Source organism: Anoplolepis gracilipes, chromosome 11, assembly GCF_047496725.1.
Source record: "Anoplolepis gracilipes chromosome 11, ASM4749672v1, whole genome shotgun sequence".
NCBI lineage: Eukaryota > Metazoa > Arthropoda > Insecta > Hymenoptera > Formicidae > Anoplolepis > Anoplolepis gracilipes.
The window spans coordinates 4056403-4071605 of NC_132980.1; the positions used below are offsets into that span (position 1 = coordinate 4056403).

At 36.4% G+C, this 15203-nt stretch overlaps 1 protein-coding gene across 1 annotated transcript; it reads right to left on the reverse strand.

Annotated features, from left to right (window-relative positions):
• Positions 1 to 747: 747 nt before the first annotated feature.
• On the reverse strand, positions 748 to 5716 carry LOC140670840 (uncharacterized). The gene is made up of 3 exons (XM_072901627.1): positions 3175 to 5716; positions 2399 to 3121; positions 748 to 2273 (listed from the first exon to the last, which is right to left on the reverse strand). Exons 1-3 carry the CDS (start codon positions 5714 to 5716, stop codon positions 748 to 750), a joined length of 4791 nt encoding a protein of 1596 aa, XP_072757728.1.
• Between the last annotated feature and the right edge of the window lie 9487 nt (positions 5717 to 15203).

The window sequence follows — 15203 nt, forward strand, 5'->3', positions numbered from 1 at the left end:
AAGATTAATTAGGTAAACCTTGAGAACAGCCTCATGCCGCCTTGTGGATAGGATTCATTAAATAGAGAGAAGAGATCTATTGATAAGGATCTCCCATAAAACTTGAGAACGGTCTAAAACCGCCTTAAGACGATAGCGTCGCCTTGAATACTGTGTGAGACAAACTGAGACTTTTAGAGAACGGCACAAGGGCCGCTTTCGTCGTTTTACGAACGAACAAGATTGTTTTGGCGAACGTATAACGATAGCCTGTAGGATCCTTTGCGAGAACGGTGTATAACCGCCTATTGATTTCTATCGATATTTAGCTAACAAAAATACACTCTGTATCTTTGTATTTGAGAGACAACACAACTGTACGCGACGACGACTCACTCACAACAAGGGAGGAAGGTTAAGTAAAAACGAGAACAAAAAAGCGTTGCAAGCGCCTCTGTTTCTCCTTGGGTCCGTCGACGCGCCCTTTCAACAGCGCCGTGTGAATCATTGGCCGTTCAAATATCGAGCGCGATTTTCAAACTTCTTATGAGCTTTTAACATTACCGCCCGCCTTCGTTAACTAGGGGGTTAACGAAGAATCCGAAGCTTACTTTTGGATTGGTAATGGGCAGAGTTTCACAATTGGCCGTTTCAGTGTTGTGATCTGAGTACGTACGGTGACAACTCGGGTGTGGCCGTCTTTTCCAGGATGCGTCCCAATTATTCGACCGAGAGGCCATTTCGATGGAGGGTATCTCTCGTCAATAACTAGAACCATTGTTCTAGCGAAAGCGTTGGATTGGTCCATTTTGAAGTGTCATGGAATCTCTGTAAACATTCCTTTGACCATCGTGACCAGAAGCTTTCTAGCATCTGACGTAACAGCTGCCATCGCGATAATCGGGAACAGTTAACGTGTTCCAACGAAGGTTCAGGCAGAACGGTGGGTGCAGTTCCTATTAGAAAATGACCAGGTGTTAGCACAGTCAAATCATCTGGATCATCGGACAGAGGACACAGAGGCCTTGAGTTTAGTACTGCTTCTATTTGAGTTAGCAATGTCGTCATTTCTTCATAAGTTAATAGATGAGAGCCCACTATTCGTTTCAGATGAAACTTTACCGATTTAACGGCGGCCTCCCATTTGCCCCCGAAATGAGGGGCACTGGGTGGGTTAAATCGCCATTGTGTTCCGTCATTTGAGAGTAGTGATGCTAATCTCTCTTGCTCTTGAGATGCGGTAGAGAACAATCTTTTTAATTCTGCATCAGCGCCTATCAAGTTAATTCCACAGTCACTGGATAATGTGACGCAGATGCCTCGTCTTGCAGTAAATCGCTTGTAAGCGGCGATAAATGCATCGGCAGAATAATCCGTTACTAACTCAAGGTGTACTGCTGAGGTAGAATAACAAACGAAAACGACGATATATGCCTTGTACTGTCGTGCGTTTTTTCCTTTCCATGTCTTTATTAAGAGTGGACCTGCGTAGTCAACTCCGGTATGTAAGAATGGGCGTGTTGTTGGAGTAACACGTTCGGATGGAAGTTGCCCCATGAGTTGCTGCGCCCTTTTTTGCCGATACCTTATGCATATAACACAGCGTAGAATATGACTTTTTACTGGCAGACGACCACCGACAATCCAGTAGTAATTTCTGATGAAAGTCAATGTGATTTGAGTGCCTCCGTGACATGTCCTCGTATGAGCGTCCGCGATGATCAACTGGGTGAAAGTTGATTGCTTTGGCAATATCAAAAGATGTTTGCTCTCAGGAGGTAATTGAGAATTTCGAAGTCGACCTCCGGTTCTTATTAATCCAGTAGAATCTAGAAATGGAGTCAAATTGTTAAGAGGATTGGATTTTGGCAAAGACAAACCTTGAGACAGAAGCTTAAATTTATAAGCAAAGTGTGTATTTTGAATGGTTTTGACCCAATAGGCTTTAGCTGCATCAATTTCCACAGTGGTGAGTGGTCCGAAAGTCTTAATTTGTGAGTGCTTAAATCGTTCGACTGCCTTAATGCATAAGGCTGTAATGCGTAAGAGCTTTGTAAGGTTAGAATATCTTGTCATCAAGTCCCATTGTGGTTGATTGTTTATCTTCGTTGCCACATAGATTTTCGGAGGCCTTGCTTCTAAATTGTCAGAGGCGGAAAGTCGAAAAGAGTGATTAGGCCAGATGTCGCTAGATTGAGAAAGCCAGGAGGGCCCTTTCCACCATGTTACTTGTTTTGACAACTGAGAGGGCGACAGTCCTCTTGTTGCGTCATCCGCAGGGTTCTCTTTCCCGGCTATAAATTTCCATTTGGCTTGGGGTAATGTTTCTTGTATGTGGACAACACGATTCTGAACAAAATCTTTCCATTTCGATGGATGGTTATTGATCCAAGTTAATGTGATTGATGAATCGGTCCACATGTAGACAGGAACTTCTTTGTTTTGGTCGTGATTAAGCTTGTAGTGATGTTTCCTTCCGGATTGACTGTTCTGATGTAGACCAATGCCGCGAGAGCTTGAGTGGATGCGTGACAAAACCCATGTATTTGTATTTGATAACCAGGTTTGATTTCAATCCATCTTGGAATCGTGATTTCGTTGAGGCCTTCTAATTCCTCAACAAAAGCGATCCATTTATTTGCTATGGGAGCTGGTAAAGGTTCATCCCATTCCAGTTTATTTACCCATAAGTTTTGAATAAGTACTTTGGCTTTGATGATGACCGGTGATAGTAGGCCTAGTGGATCAAAGAATTTAGCGATTGTTGATAGAATAGTGCGTTTAGTTATTATTGTTGTGGAAAGACGATCCAGAAGAAAATAGAAACAATCAGAAGCAGGTTTCCAATGTAAACCTAGTATTGCAACACCAGCGTCTTGATCCATTGAGATAGGATGAGGGTTAATCCCTTGATTTGCCGGAAGATTGTTGAGGATATTGGCATCGTTACTTGCCCACTTCTGCAACGGAAAGCCGCCCGCCATGCACAAACGATTTAGTTGATGAATGATTTCTAGCACCTTTTCAACCGTTTCAGCTCCTCCGAAAATGTCGTCGACATATCTTCCTTGTCTGAGACAAGGAACTGCTAAAGGATACTCTTGGCCGTCATCTTCTATCAGTTGGGAAATTGTGCGGAGGGCTAGATAAGGTGCACACGCTAGCCCGTAAGTGACGGTAGTAAGATCAAATGACCGTATAGAGTTTTCAGATGTTGACCAGCGGACACGCTGGAGTCTCCAATCATCAGAGTGAACATTGATTTGCCTGTACATTTTTTCCATATCAACAGAAAATCGTAGCGAAATTGTCTGAACCAAATCAAGACGTTGAATAAATCCACTTGCAGCTTAGGACCGGAGTGCAGAATGTCGTTGAGGGAAACTCCGGAAGTAGTGCGACTCGAACCATTAAAAACTACTCGTAGTTTAGTGGTACTGCTGTGTTCTCTCCAAACTCCATGATGAGGTAAATAAAAGTTCGGGTGAAGGTGTTCGGTCTTGACATTTGTTATTGGCTTTATATGCTGAAGATCCTCGTACTCTTTCATGAATTGAACATACGCCTCAGCATACTTGGTGTTCGTTTTAAGTTTATTTTGTAGCGAGCTCATCATTTTGGTGGCCTTGTTGTAAGAATCTCCTAAGAGTTGAGGAGAATTCTTAAATGGTAGACGAACCACGTATCGCCCTTGAGCGTCTCGAGAGTGAGTATCTTTAAAATGTCGCTCACATTGTAAGTCTTCAGGTGTGATTGCAGGCTCGGGTTTTGCTGATACTTCCTCTAGTTGCCAAAATCGGTGAAGGAGATCATAAAGGTGAGAATCCATGGTGATGTGGTAACTTTGAGCAGAGAGCTGCGTCGATTCTGTTGATGCTGGGCCGGATAGAATCCAGCCAAAGGAGGTCAACTGTGCTATTGGAGTGTCGGGTGGTCCCTTTCTTAAGCCTTCTTTGATGATTTGATGGTAAAAGTCAGCACCTATGATTAGCTCTATTGCACTTGGAGAACCGAATTGAGGATCGGCTAACGGTAACTCCTTCAAGTGTGCCCATGGTTTAACTGCTATCTGATTTGACGGAATTAGGCTGGTCAATTTCGTTAGAATATGGGCTGATACTTTAAAGCTTTCTAAATTATTGTGTAGAGATTTAAGCTTGAATGAAGTGACTCCGCGAGTCCTGTTAGGAGATTGTTCCCCGACTCCAACCAAGGGGATGAATGATTGTGATCGAGGGAGTTTCAGAGCTTGAACAATTCTTTCCGAGATTAGCGTGACTTCAGAACCTTGATCGATAAGTGCTCGAATCTTCATGATACGTCCAGTTTCGTTAATGATCAGAACTTGCGCGGTGGCTAATAACATGCTGGTGGTAGACAGCTGCGCAGGATGAATAGAAGCATGTAATGCATGTGATGGACCTGGCTGTCTAATCGTCTCGATAGAAGTATTCGGATTTGTGTTTTCTGAATTGTTCTCTTTACTTGATGGAAACCGTTTATGAATCGTCGTATGATGTTTTTTGCCACATTTCATACATCGTTTGAGTGATCGACATTCAGAAATTCGATGTTTGCCTAAACAGTTATAACATAGGCCGTGCTTCGTCACTAAGAAGTACCATTGCTGAGTTGTTTGCGAGTTATATTGTGGACACCCAGTCAAGAAATGTTTCGCATCACAAATAATACACGAAGGAGCCGATTGGTTGGTATTGCTTCTCTTTTGCATTTGATGATAGGATTTCATCATGTAGTGTGGGGTCTTCTTTTTTGTCGAGATGTTTTGAGACTTTTCAAAGGCTTGTAAGGAGAGAAGACGAGTGACCAAAAATTCACAAAAATGTTTCCAAGTTGGTGGTTCTTTTGTTGATCCAAGATGTTGCTCCCATACCTTTACAGATTCTGAATCCAACCTCTGGATAGCTAAGAAGACCAGAAAATCATCCCACTTGTCCACTGGCCGTTGTAATGTTTCCAAAGTACGGTAGATTTGCATGATACTTGTATACAAAACTTCAAGATCACTTGCTGACTCTTTTGGGATGCGTTTTAGAGAAAGTAAGGCTTGGATAGCTGAATTCACAAGTAACCGTTTGTTCTCGTAGAAAGAAACAAGATCGTTCCATGCTTTCTGAAAGTTACCAGCAGTTATCGCCGTGTTCTTGAGAAGGTGAGCTGCTGTGCCAGTCAAACTAGCTTTAAGATATTGTAACTTTTCAACGGAGCTTAGTGTTGTGTTTTCAATGATGATTGATGAAAACAAATCTTTGAATGAAATCCACTCAGAGGCAGTTCCATTAAATTTTGGTAAATCAATGCGAGGAAGTCTTGTGTGGTGAGACACAGACAGTTGTTGTGACGCAGGTTGAGAGAGCGACTGCGTTGATGTTGTCCTTGGGATGGTCACTTCTTCCGAATCAAGGTAAATGCTTATCTTGTCGACGGACTCTAGATATCGTTCGTAAGTCTTAAGGTAATGCTCATCACCAAAATATGCGTGTTTCTTTATTTCCTGTTTGTCCTCTGTACTGAGATGACTGATTGCGATAATAATTGCATCATGGATGATAGTAAATTTTTCCCAGTTGTCTTTTAATGCAGCAATGCGAGCGTTGACCAGTCGTGTTGTTATCTCCGCTGGGGCGATCCTGTTGAAGCTTTCAATGGCCTGAAAAATAAGGCTGCTCAACGCGAGCTGTTGTTCGATTCGATTCTGTATGTGTGAAATCCTCATGTTGGCAGTAACGAGTTGTCGTTGTTCTTGATTTTAATTTAGTCTCCTTGATTTGTATGTTACCTCCCAACCATTTATATCCGGCTCGAAGGACCAAAAATGTTATGTTTCAAATCACGAGTAATAATTAAATCAGAAATGGCTGGAAGTAGATAACACAAAACACAGCAAAAAAAATAACAGAATCAAGAGAGACGATAAAGTATAAATATATTATGATAAATAATTAATCAAGACAAGTTAGGATAATATTAAAAACTTTCAGGTAGTATGCAACTTAATGATAATCCATAAAATTATTAAAGAAAACATATATATATATATATATATACATAAAAAATATTAAGAACATATGTCTTAAATATTATAATAATGAAACGTAAATGAGGTAACAGATATAAAGTAAACTTGAATCCTTATAACTTATTTAACCATAAAGAATAATAGTAAACATTAAAGTTATATTGAACTAATATATTTAACTAAATAATTAATATAACTGAACTGCCAATATAATAAAAAGATATATTAAATATCAAGCAAATCGAAAGATTCACCCACATGTAAAGAATACAAAGGACAGTTAAAACATAAATAAAATGTAAGTATAGATAATAAGAAAATTGCACATAAAAGGCTAAATGACTTCAATTTTGTTACACAAAATTAAATCTTAAAGTTAACTGAAAATTAACTCTATTAAACATCAACCTGAAAAGACAATTTGTTATTAAATTTGTGATGTACAGATTACCTTCCTCTGATTGTTTATGATTCCATAATAATACAAGTATTATCCATTGTACAAATAAGGCCTGCTTTAAGCCTTGAGAACGGCCTCATGCCGCCTTGTGGATAAGATTAATTAGGTAAACCTTGAGAACGGCCTCATGCCGCCTTGTGGATAGGACTCATTAAATAGAGAGAAGAGATCTATTGATAAGGATCTCCCATAAAACTTGAGAACGGTCTAAAACCGCCTTAAGACGATAGCGTCGCCTTGAGTATTGTGTGAGACAAACTGAGACTTTTAGAGAACGGCACAAGGGCCGCCTTCGTCGTTTTACGAACGAACAAGATTGTTTTGGCGAACGTATAACGATAGCCTGTAGGATCCTTTGCGAGAACGGTGTATAACCACCTATTGATTTCTATCGATATTTAGCTAACAAAAATACACTCTGTATCTTTGTATTTGAGAGACAACACAACTGTACGCGACGACGACTCACTCACAACAAGGGAGGAAGGTTAAGTAAAAACGAGAACAAAAAGCGTTGCACGCGCCTCTGTTTCTCCTTGGGTCCGTCGACGCGCCCTTTCAACAGCGCCGTGTGAATCATTGGCCGTTCAAATATTGAGCGCGATTTTCAAACTTCTTATGAGCTTTTAACAAATACCAAATCATTGATTTCTTTTAAACTGTCATTTATTATAATAAAACGAAGAAAGTAAGCAATTACAAATATTAAAATAAAAAGAGGCCACTGCCCGCCGTATCCCCGGCCTTCCCTGAACGGATCCCGAAAAATCCTGTGCCCTCCTCCTGGAGGCATAACAGTATATATTTAATTTAAGATAATCTAGAGTAATAGTAATAATTTCTTTTTCTTTGTAATATTATTTTGTACGATGTACTAGTTTAATTATGATGTTTTATTCTTAGATGCATGAAAAATAGATATACAGCGAAAGTATATAAACTTGAATTGGCAAATATGTTTCTGCTTCACATTTCTGAATAATTTAACGCATATCATATAATATGATGTTTTAATGTATTACAATAACCAAAGTCAAACATTTTACTTTTGTAAAGTTTTTGTAATATTCTCAATTTTTATTCATTAATAAAATATGCATATAACGTATTAAATACAATGTCTTTCATGTGTCTAAATAAAAAAATTTCTTTATGACAATATTACACATATCCAATTGTTATAAGAATCACAAAGAATAATATGTATTAAATACAATGTCTTTCACGTGTCTAAATAAAAAAAAATTCTTTATGACAATATCATACATATCCAATTGTTATAACAATCACACAGAATAATACGTATTAAATACAATGTCTTTCACGTGTCTAAATAAAAAAAAATTCTTTATGACAATATCACACATATCCAATTGTTACAATCACAAAGAATAAATTTAAGAAATAAAATTAACATAAGTAACATATTCAACTTCATCATAAACTTCGGTATCAACTTCATATGATAAAAAAAATAAGTGTTTAGTTTAATAGAGAAACATATTTAAATAAAAATTAATAACACAGATAGTAACATATCATATATATATAAATATATACATGTAAAATTCCTATTTTAATATATTAAGAATCATACATATATATGTATATGGTATAACATTATAATAAAAATTATTACTAACTGTAATAAATGAAAAGTTACATAAAATTATAAAATAAAATTACAGAGTAAAAAAGTTACGAATTTCTGTTTCGAAATTCATTTTCTTTTTCTGTTGTTAACTGTAGTAATTTTAAGCAAAAATTAAAACCTTCGTTTTCCGGCATGTAATAAATTATTTATTACTGTTAATATATTACTTATGTTATCAGCTTTATCTGAAATCTTTTTAGATTCTATTTGTTTCCGTCGATGATACATTTATTTTGATCGGTTCTTTCACTATTGCCGATATTGTTTCTAACATATTGTCTTGATCTAATTTTTTACGTCGTCTTAACGGACGAGTATGTTCTTCGATTTCTAATATATCATTTGATTCGCTGCTCGATATGTTGCTGGTAGTACTGAAATTAAAATTTAAATATTAATATTAATCAACTCAATCTGTACATGATGCACGCACGCTCACATAAATATTTCAAAATAAAAATTTTAGATAAGAGAAAAGTATAATAAATTAATTTAAAGTTTAGTATTTTGGATAGTTTATAAATCATATTTTTTAAATATTTATTTACGTAAAAATAAAGTTTCAATCTACTAACCTTCGAAAATCTTGTGTATCATTTAAAAATAAAAATATGTTTGTACCATTTCCATTTTACTGGTTTTGTTGCAGCTGAACCACTTTTTTTTTTAATTGCTCGTTGCGAATACGCATATACGAATCCCTTAAGTAGCGCCACTTTTTTTGAGCGAGAAATGGTGTTAAAACATCTATAATAATAAAAGTTGATATTTTCTTAAAGCAAGATTTTAAATAGATAATATTTTAAATAGATAACACCTGGCTAACTTATATTAATCATTTACCATTTAATTCTTTTGAAATACTTTCCCAGTGTGATGCTACCGTATTTCGAGATCTTGAACTTAAAGGCAATGTATGATTCCACAGCTCTCTTCTCTTTTCAACCTCAACTATCAAAAATTCTTCAATACCTTCTATTTATCCAGTTATAGTTATTTCTATCATACATATTCTTTTAAAACTTTTATATAATAATATATTATTAATAATAATTTATAATAATTGTATTATATACTGTTAATATGTACTAATATTGGTATCATAATAGTATAATATTTTTATATCTTTGACTATACAAGTACTTGTATAGTCAAAGTCTTATATTATATATAGTATTGTATTTATTTACCATGGAATTGACAATGAAGTTGATGCTAAAGTTGATGATGAAGTTGATAGATTTGTAATACTTTCATTTTCTAAACAGAATATAATATGTATTTATTTATATGTATAAATATAAATAATAAAAAAACATCTAAATCAAAGATTTATATAGTTTTCCTATAAAAATTGTTAGGCTGACATATTCACCAAAATATACAAAGAATTTACTCACCAAACTGTGGAATTAAATCTCCATTTTCATTTAAAAATAAATTAATACATCTCAGAAAACATTTATGTGTTTGTACTTTACTTTCTTGTAACAGTTTGTTACATTTAATACATTTTGCTAGAAAATTTACTCTATAAATTTGAAAATAATTTTATTATGTATTTTTATGACAAATCGTAGGTGTTTTATATTTTACTGTTGATTTGTTACACACAATAAATTATTTTCGATTATTCAAAATCAATGACTTAAAAAGTACTTACATTATTTTCTTCATCCATTTTCTTAATTTTTGGATGAATTATCACCGACTTCTTTTTGTTTTACAAATATTTAGAAGCTTTAATTAATTAACCAAACAAAGAAACTTTTTTAATTTTAATTAATAAATTAAAGCTCCTAAGCATTTGTACTAATAAAAGATGTGCACTTTACATAAGTAGGAAAGTGTAAGGCATAAGCCTTACCTCCCGCCGTCATTGGCATTCCCCTAACTTCCTCCCTAGCATTAAGGCTATATCGAGGTGGCGTTTGAGTCGACAATGCAGATGACGTGCAGCCGGTGATTGGCTGTGAGAGCGCAAGTAATCAAGGCGCAAGAGTTGTTGTTTGTCTCGCGAGCGTGACTGGTTTGAACCAGTCAGTCTTTGTCCTGACTCTTAAAGTAACAGTTCGATATACTGTGCGGTTAACAATTATAGAGTATATTAAGCCGTAGGGTTCTTCCGCGGTTGTTCGTCATTGTAATACGAAATACAGTGTGGAACACGTACAAATAATCTCTTTATTTCACCAGTGTGACCAAGATTTCCCTTAAGCCCTCTCTTCCTAAATTCCCCGCGGTTTCTTCCTAGCCCTCTCGACTACAGCTCCGTAAAAGTTAGCCGAACCACTTTAATTTTTTTATAATTAAAATTAACTAATCGTTTGGAAATCGTGTGGAGATGATCGGAAATCTAATTAAAACGTTTGGAGGTTCATCGTTTTTTTTTTAATTAAATAATTAAAATTTCGATGTAAAGTTTGCCGAACATTTTTATTTTTCATCCAATCGCGTTAAACAAGAGTTTATTCGATGCAGAATCGTTAGGTGGTCACGAATAATTTCTTTACAACGTTTGGAGGTCCATAGTTTATCCGAAAAATGAAAAAAATCATGTGCGGTAAAATTTCAAATCTTTTAAGGCTGATTCACACTTTGGCAGAAAAACAGAAAGCAGACAGCAAAAGCCAATCAAAACTCGCGTTGGCAATTGGCTGTTGAGTAAAGAATTTCTAATATTTTTATATGATAATATGATTGTGATCCAGGAGACACGTCAGATGTTTCAAAACATTTGATTGATCAATCAAAATAAATTGAGTAAAGATTTCTTTAACCTGATTGGTTAATGCAGTACTTCTTAAAGCATTTGTAGCAATTTTTTGACTACGGCTTATATGTCATGCACACACTCTTGCATAACGCATAATGGGTCATCTACAATGGCCGTAGAACGTAAGGTCGCAAGCAAATTGACCAATAACAGTCAAGTATTTTCGAAAATACTTGACTGTCATTGGTCAATTTGCTTGCGACCTTACGTTCTACAGCCATTGTAGATGACCCATAAATCCTCGTTTACAATAGCCGTAGAACGTAAGGTCGCAAGCAAATTGACCAATGACAGTCAAGCATTTTCGAAAATGCTTGACTGTCATTGGTCAATTTTTTTGCGACTGAAAAATAGTTATTACCCGAAATATCGCTGCTGTCAGGATTATTATGGGACACGAATCGGATAATTAGGATGATGGAAGAATATTACACTCGAATTTAAAATAAAATAAATGAAATATCTTTATTGAAACTAACTGAACTCGAAAAACTCTCAGGCTACTCTGTTCAGGTTCGCCCTTCTCGAAAGAGAGTCGACGATCTCGATCGATCCTATCTCTTTATACCCTCGCTTTTTCCCCTTCTTAAAGCCTACCCGGTATATTTCAAAACAAGGCATGCGCTCTTGGTTTGAGTTGCGCGCCCCGCTCTACGTCATATAACGCGTATGACGTCGCCATTTAGTGCCTTACATCTCAGCCCTCCTGGCCTATAACTTCGTCCCGAAGTTTGTGCGGAATTTTTAAATGGCGCGTCGTGTGGTCAATTTACCGTTTTCTCTGTATCGATGGTGATTGCTGTAAACAGGTACGTGAGGTTATTGCGTATTCTTATCCATAATACTTATTTTATTATTTTTTACAATCTTACTTACTAATTTCCGCCTAAACTTATGAGTAACTTAATATCTAATTTAGAGGCTTTATCCAATACTTGATTTTATCGGACGAATACCGTGTTCATTGATTTTGCGCCTTGATTATGACCCAGTATATCACGGACAACGTATCGGTCGTTTCTAAGACTTTTAGCTATAAGGTAAGGCCCTTTATAATTTAGTTTTAATTTCGTGTTGACGCCTGGTTTAATTATTCTATTCCTTATTAATACGTAATCTCCTTCCTTATATTTTGTCGGACTTTTACTACGCCTGTCTTTATATTGTTTATTATAATTACGCAATAAATTGGTCGCACACTCCTCTGAGTCTTTATTCGTTTCTCTTTCCTTTTCTAGATTTCTGACCACATTGGTCAAGGATTGTGTAAACCTCGCAAATAAAGAATCTGTATGAGCTCGCTGCTCATATCCTAACAGCAATTTTGACGGTGTACAATTTATCGCTGAATGGTGTGTATTATTAATTATGTACTGTAATTGTCCTAAATATTCTTTCCATTCTGAAGGAGAATCTATTGCCTTAATTAACGAACTTTTTAGGAATCTATTGGCCCTTTCCGCGATACCATTGGCCCAAGGTGCCGCGACTGCCACTTGCCTATGGTGAATTCCATTACAGATAACGAATTCTTCAAACTCTTTGGATGTGAAAGCCGTTCCCCTATCGGACACTATATTTAAAGGTTTTCCAAAGGTATTAATTATTGATTTTAACTGTTCTATCACTTCTTTCGATCCCGTTGATTTTGTCGGGAACAACCACGTAAACCGAGTATATGCGTTTACAATTATTAATATATGTTTGTATTTATCTTCAGATTCTTGAAGCGGTCCGAAATGATCAATGTGTATGATTTCTAAAGGCGTTTTCGGCAACGGATATAAATGTGTTTCGCTTTCTAACCGATTTGGCGAACTATTTGACATTAGGCAAGTAAAACAATTCTCGGTATATTCATAAATTCTCCTTCTTATATGTGGAAACCAATAATTCTGACTTATTCCTCTCAGAGTTTTTTCTGCCTCGCAATGGGCCATCTCATCGTGGTGCGCACGCAGTAAAGTTACAATCATTGAATCAGATACAACAAATTTTACATCACTATCAATTTTCTTATAGACTAAACCTTCTATTAGTTGGAATTTATCGCTGTCCGCAAACTCTAATTTTTTACTTATTTCCAGTATTTTGGGGTCCGCTAACTGTCTAAATTCGAGCTCTCTTTCTAATAGGAGAGCATTTACGTACGCTACGCTTCGACTCAGTGCATCTACATGGCATATCTGTTTCCCTGCTCGATGCGCAATACTAAAATTATAATTCTGCAGGGTGAGTGTCCACCTCGCTATTTTCGGGTTTAAGTTCACACGATTTACAGCATGTACTAACGCATTACAATCCGTGACAATTTTAAACTGTATTCCATATAAATATAAGTGAAAACGCTCTATCGCTCTTACAATTGCCAACATTTCTAACTCAAACGAATGATATTTTGTTTCAGCCTCATTCGTGATTTGACTAAAGTACGTCACTGGAGCCCACTTATTGTCTTTTCGTTTTTGCAAAAGTATTGCTTCGAGGCCTAAACTACACGCATCGGTATGCAGTTCCGTTTCCGCCGCAGGATTACATAAAATGGATGGGAGTCTATTGACCACGTCGTCAATTGGCCAGTTTAAAATGAGACTCTCTGATTGGTTAATCGTTGCTGATGACCCTAGGCATCGGTCGATATAAGTGGCTGTGGTCAATCGTGACGTGGTCAAACGACGCTCCCTATAATTTAAGCACTGGCGCAGTGGTAAGTTCCTTCTTCAACAATTCAAACGCCTCTAAACAATTTTTATCAAAACGGAATTCCACTGTTTTCTTTAATAAATTTAGCAACGGTCTGGCTTTCAGCGCGTAATCCTTGATAAATTTTCTAAAATAATTCGTCAATTCTAAAAATCGTTGAATTTCTACTACATTTCTCGGTTGAATAAAATTTTTAATCGCCTCTGTATGTCTTTGACTTAACGTTATCCCGTTTTCAGAAATTGTGTATCCCAAAAATTCTACCGTATTTCTCAGGAATTGACATTTACGGTAATTTAATTTGAATCTGTATTGTTTCAGAATAGAGAGCACTTCTCTCAGGATTTCAAAATTTTGCTCGACCGTTTCCGTTGGAATTAATACATCGTCCATATAAACTACGATTTTATCCTGCCGTATTAATGGGTTGAGAATTTGCTTCAATCTTTTTTGAAATTCGGCTGGTGCTTCCGAATAGCCAAAGGGTAAGTATTTATACTCATATTACCCATCGGGCGTCGCGAATGAAAAATATTTAGTTGAATCATTATGGACTTTTATTTGATGGAAACTATCTTTTAAATCAAGAAGTGTAAATACTTTCTTATTATCTAATTGCAATAGGCAATCTTCAGTTAACGGGAAAAGATATTTTTGCCTCTCAATTCTACTGTTTAACGGTCGCAAATCCACACAGAGCCTAATCTGACCATTTTTCTTTTTTACAGGGACTACCCTCGCGCAATAGGGAGAAATGCTTGACTGAATTATTCCCTGCTGTAATAATTCGTCAACAATTTTTCTGATCTCGACGCGCTCGGAGTATGCAAAACGTCGTGATGCGTACGCATATATGGAAGGGTCTCGAAGGTGAACTTGTACCGTATAGTCATCTTCCACCGGTAAAATATTTATATTTTCTATGTCAAATAATAAATTTTTAAGTTGTTTTTCGACCTTGTTATTGTAATCTGTTTCAACTGTTTCTATTATCTGTTCTAGGTTGTTTGTTAGACTATCTTCTACACAATACGGCAAACACGTAAACAAGTTGACCTTCTCACCTTCACCCGCCGGTTTATACACTAAAGTAAGTTTTTCTTTGTTTAAAAAATCACGACCAAATATCAGATCACTTTCAAAATTATTTTCTTTTAATACATGTAAATTAACGGAAAATTTCGAATTTTCCACGCAACTCAACGCGACATCAACTAATACAATGCCTATGATATTTAGCGAATTATTACTCAAATTTTTTAGCTTCCTTTCGGCCGGTACTAATTTATAATTATACGGCTTCAGGAACTCTCTGTACACGCTAAATTTAACGAATGAAACCGGGCTCCCTGTATCTATCAACGCAATTAACTCGCATTTTTTATCATCCAACTTATTTATTTTGACGAACGGATTTGTAATTTCTATTTTAGATTCTACCTCGTTAACGGCCGCCACTGCGCTCGAGGACGACAACTCTACGGAGACTCTTGCTGCTGCCGTCGTGGATGCCGCCGAAGGAGATGTCCTCTGTGACGAGCCTTTCTTCTTGAGGATGGGGCAGTCGTACCGGCGATGTCCTTTCTCCTTG

Coding starts and splice junctions, on each gene's coding strand:
- LOC140670840 (XM_072901627.1), bottom strand. CDS start 5,716: ATGAGGATTTCACACATACAGAATCGAATCGAACAACAGCTCGCGTTG. Junction 3,122..3,174: donor ACATCTGAAAACTCTATACG/GTCATTTGATCT, acceptor CACCTTATCTAG/CCCTCCGCACAATTTCCCAA. Junction 2,274..2,398: donor AAAGAAGTTCCTGTCTACAT/GTGGACCGATTC, acceptor GGAAATTTATAG/CCGGGAAAGAGAACCCTGCG.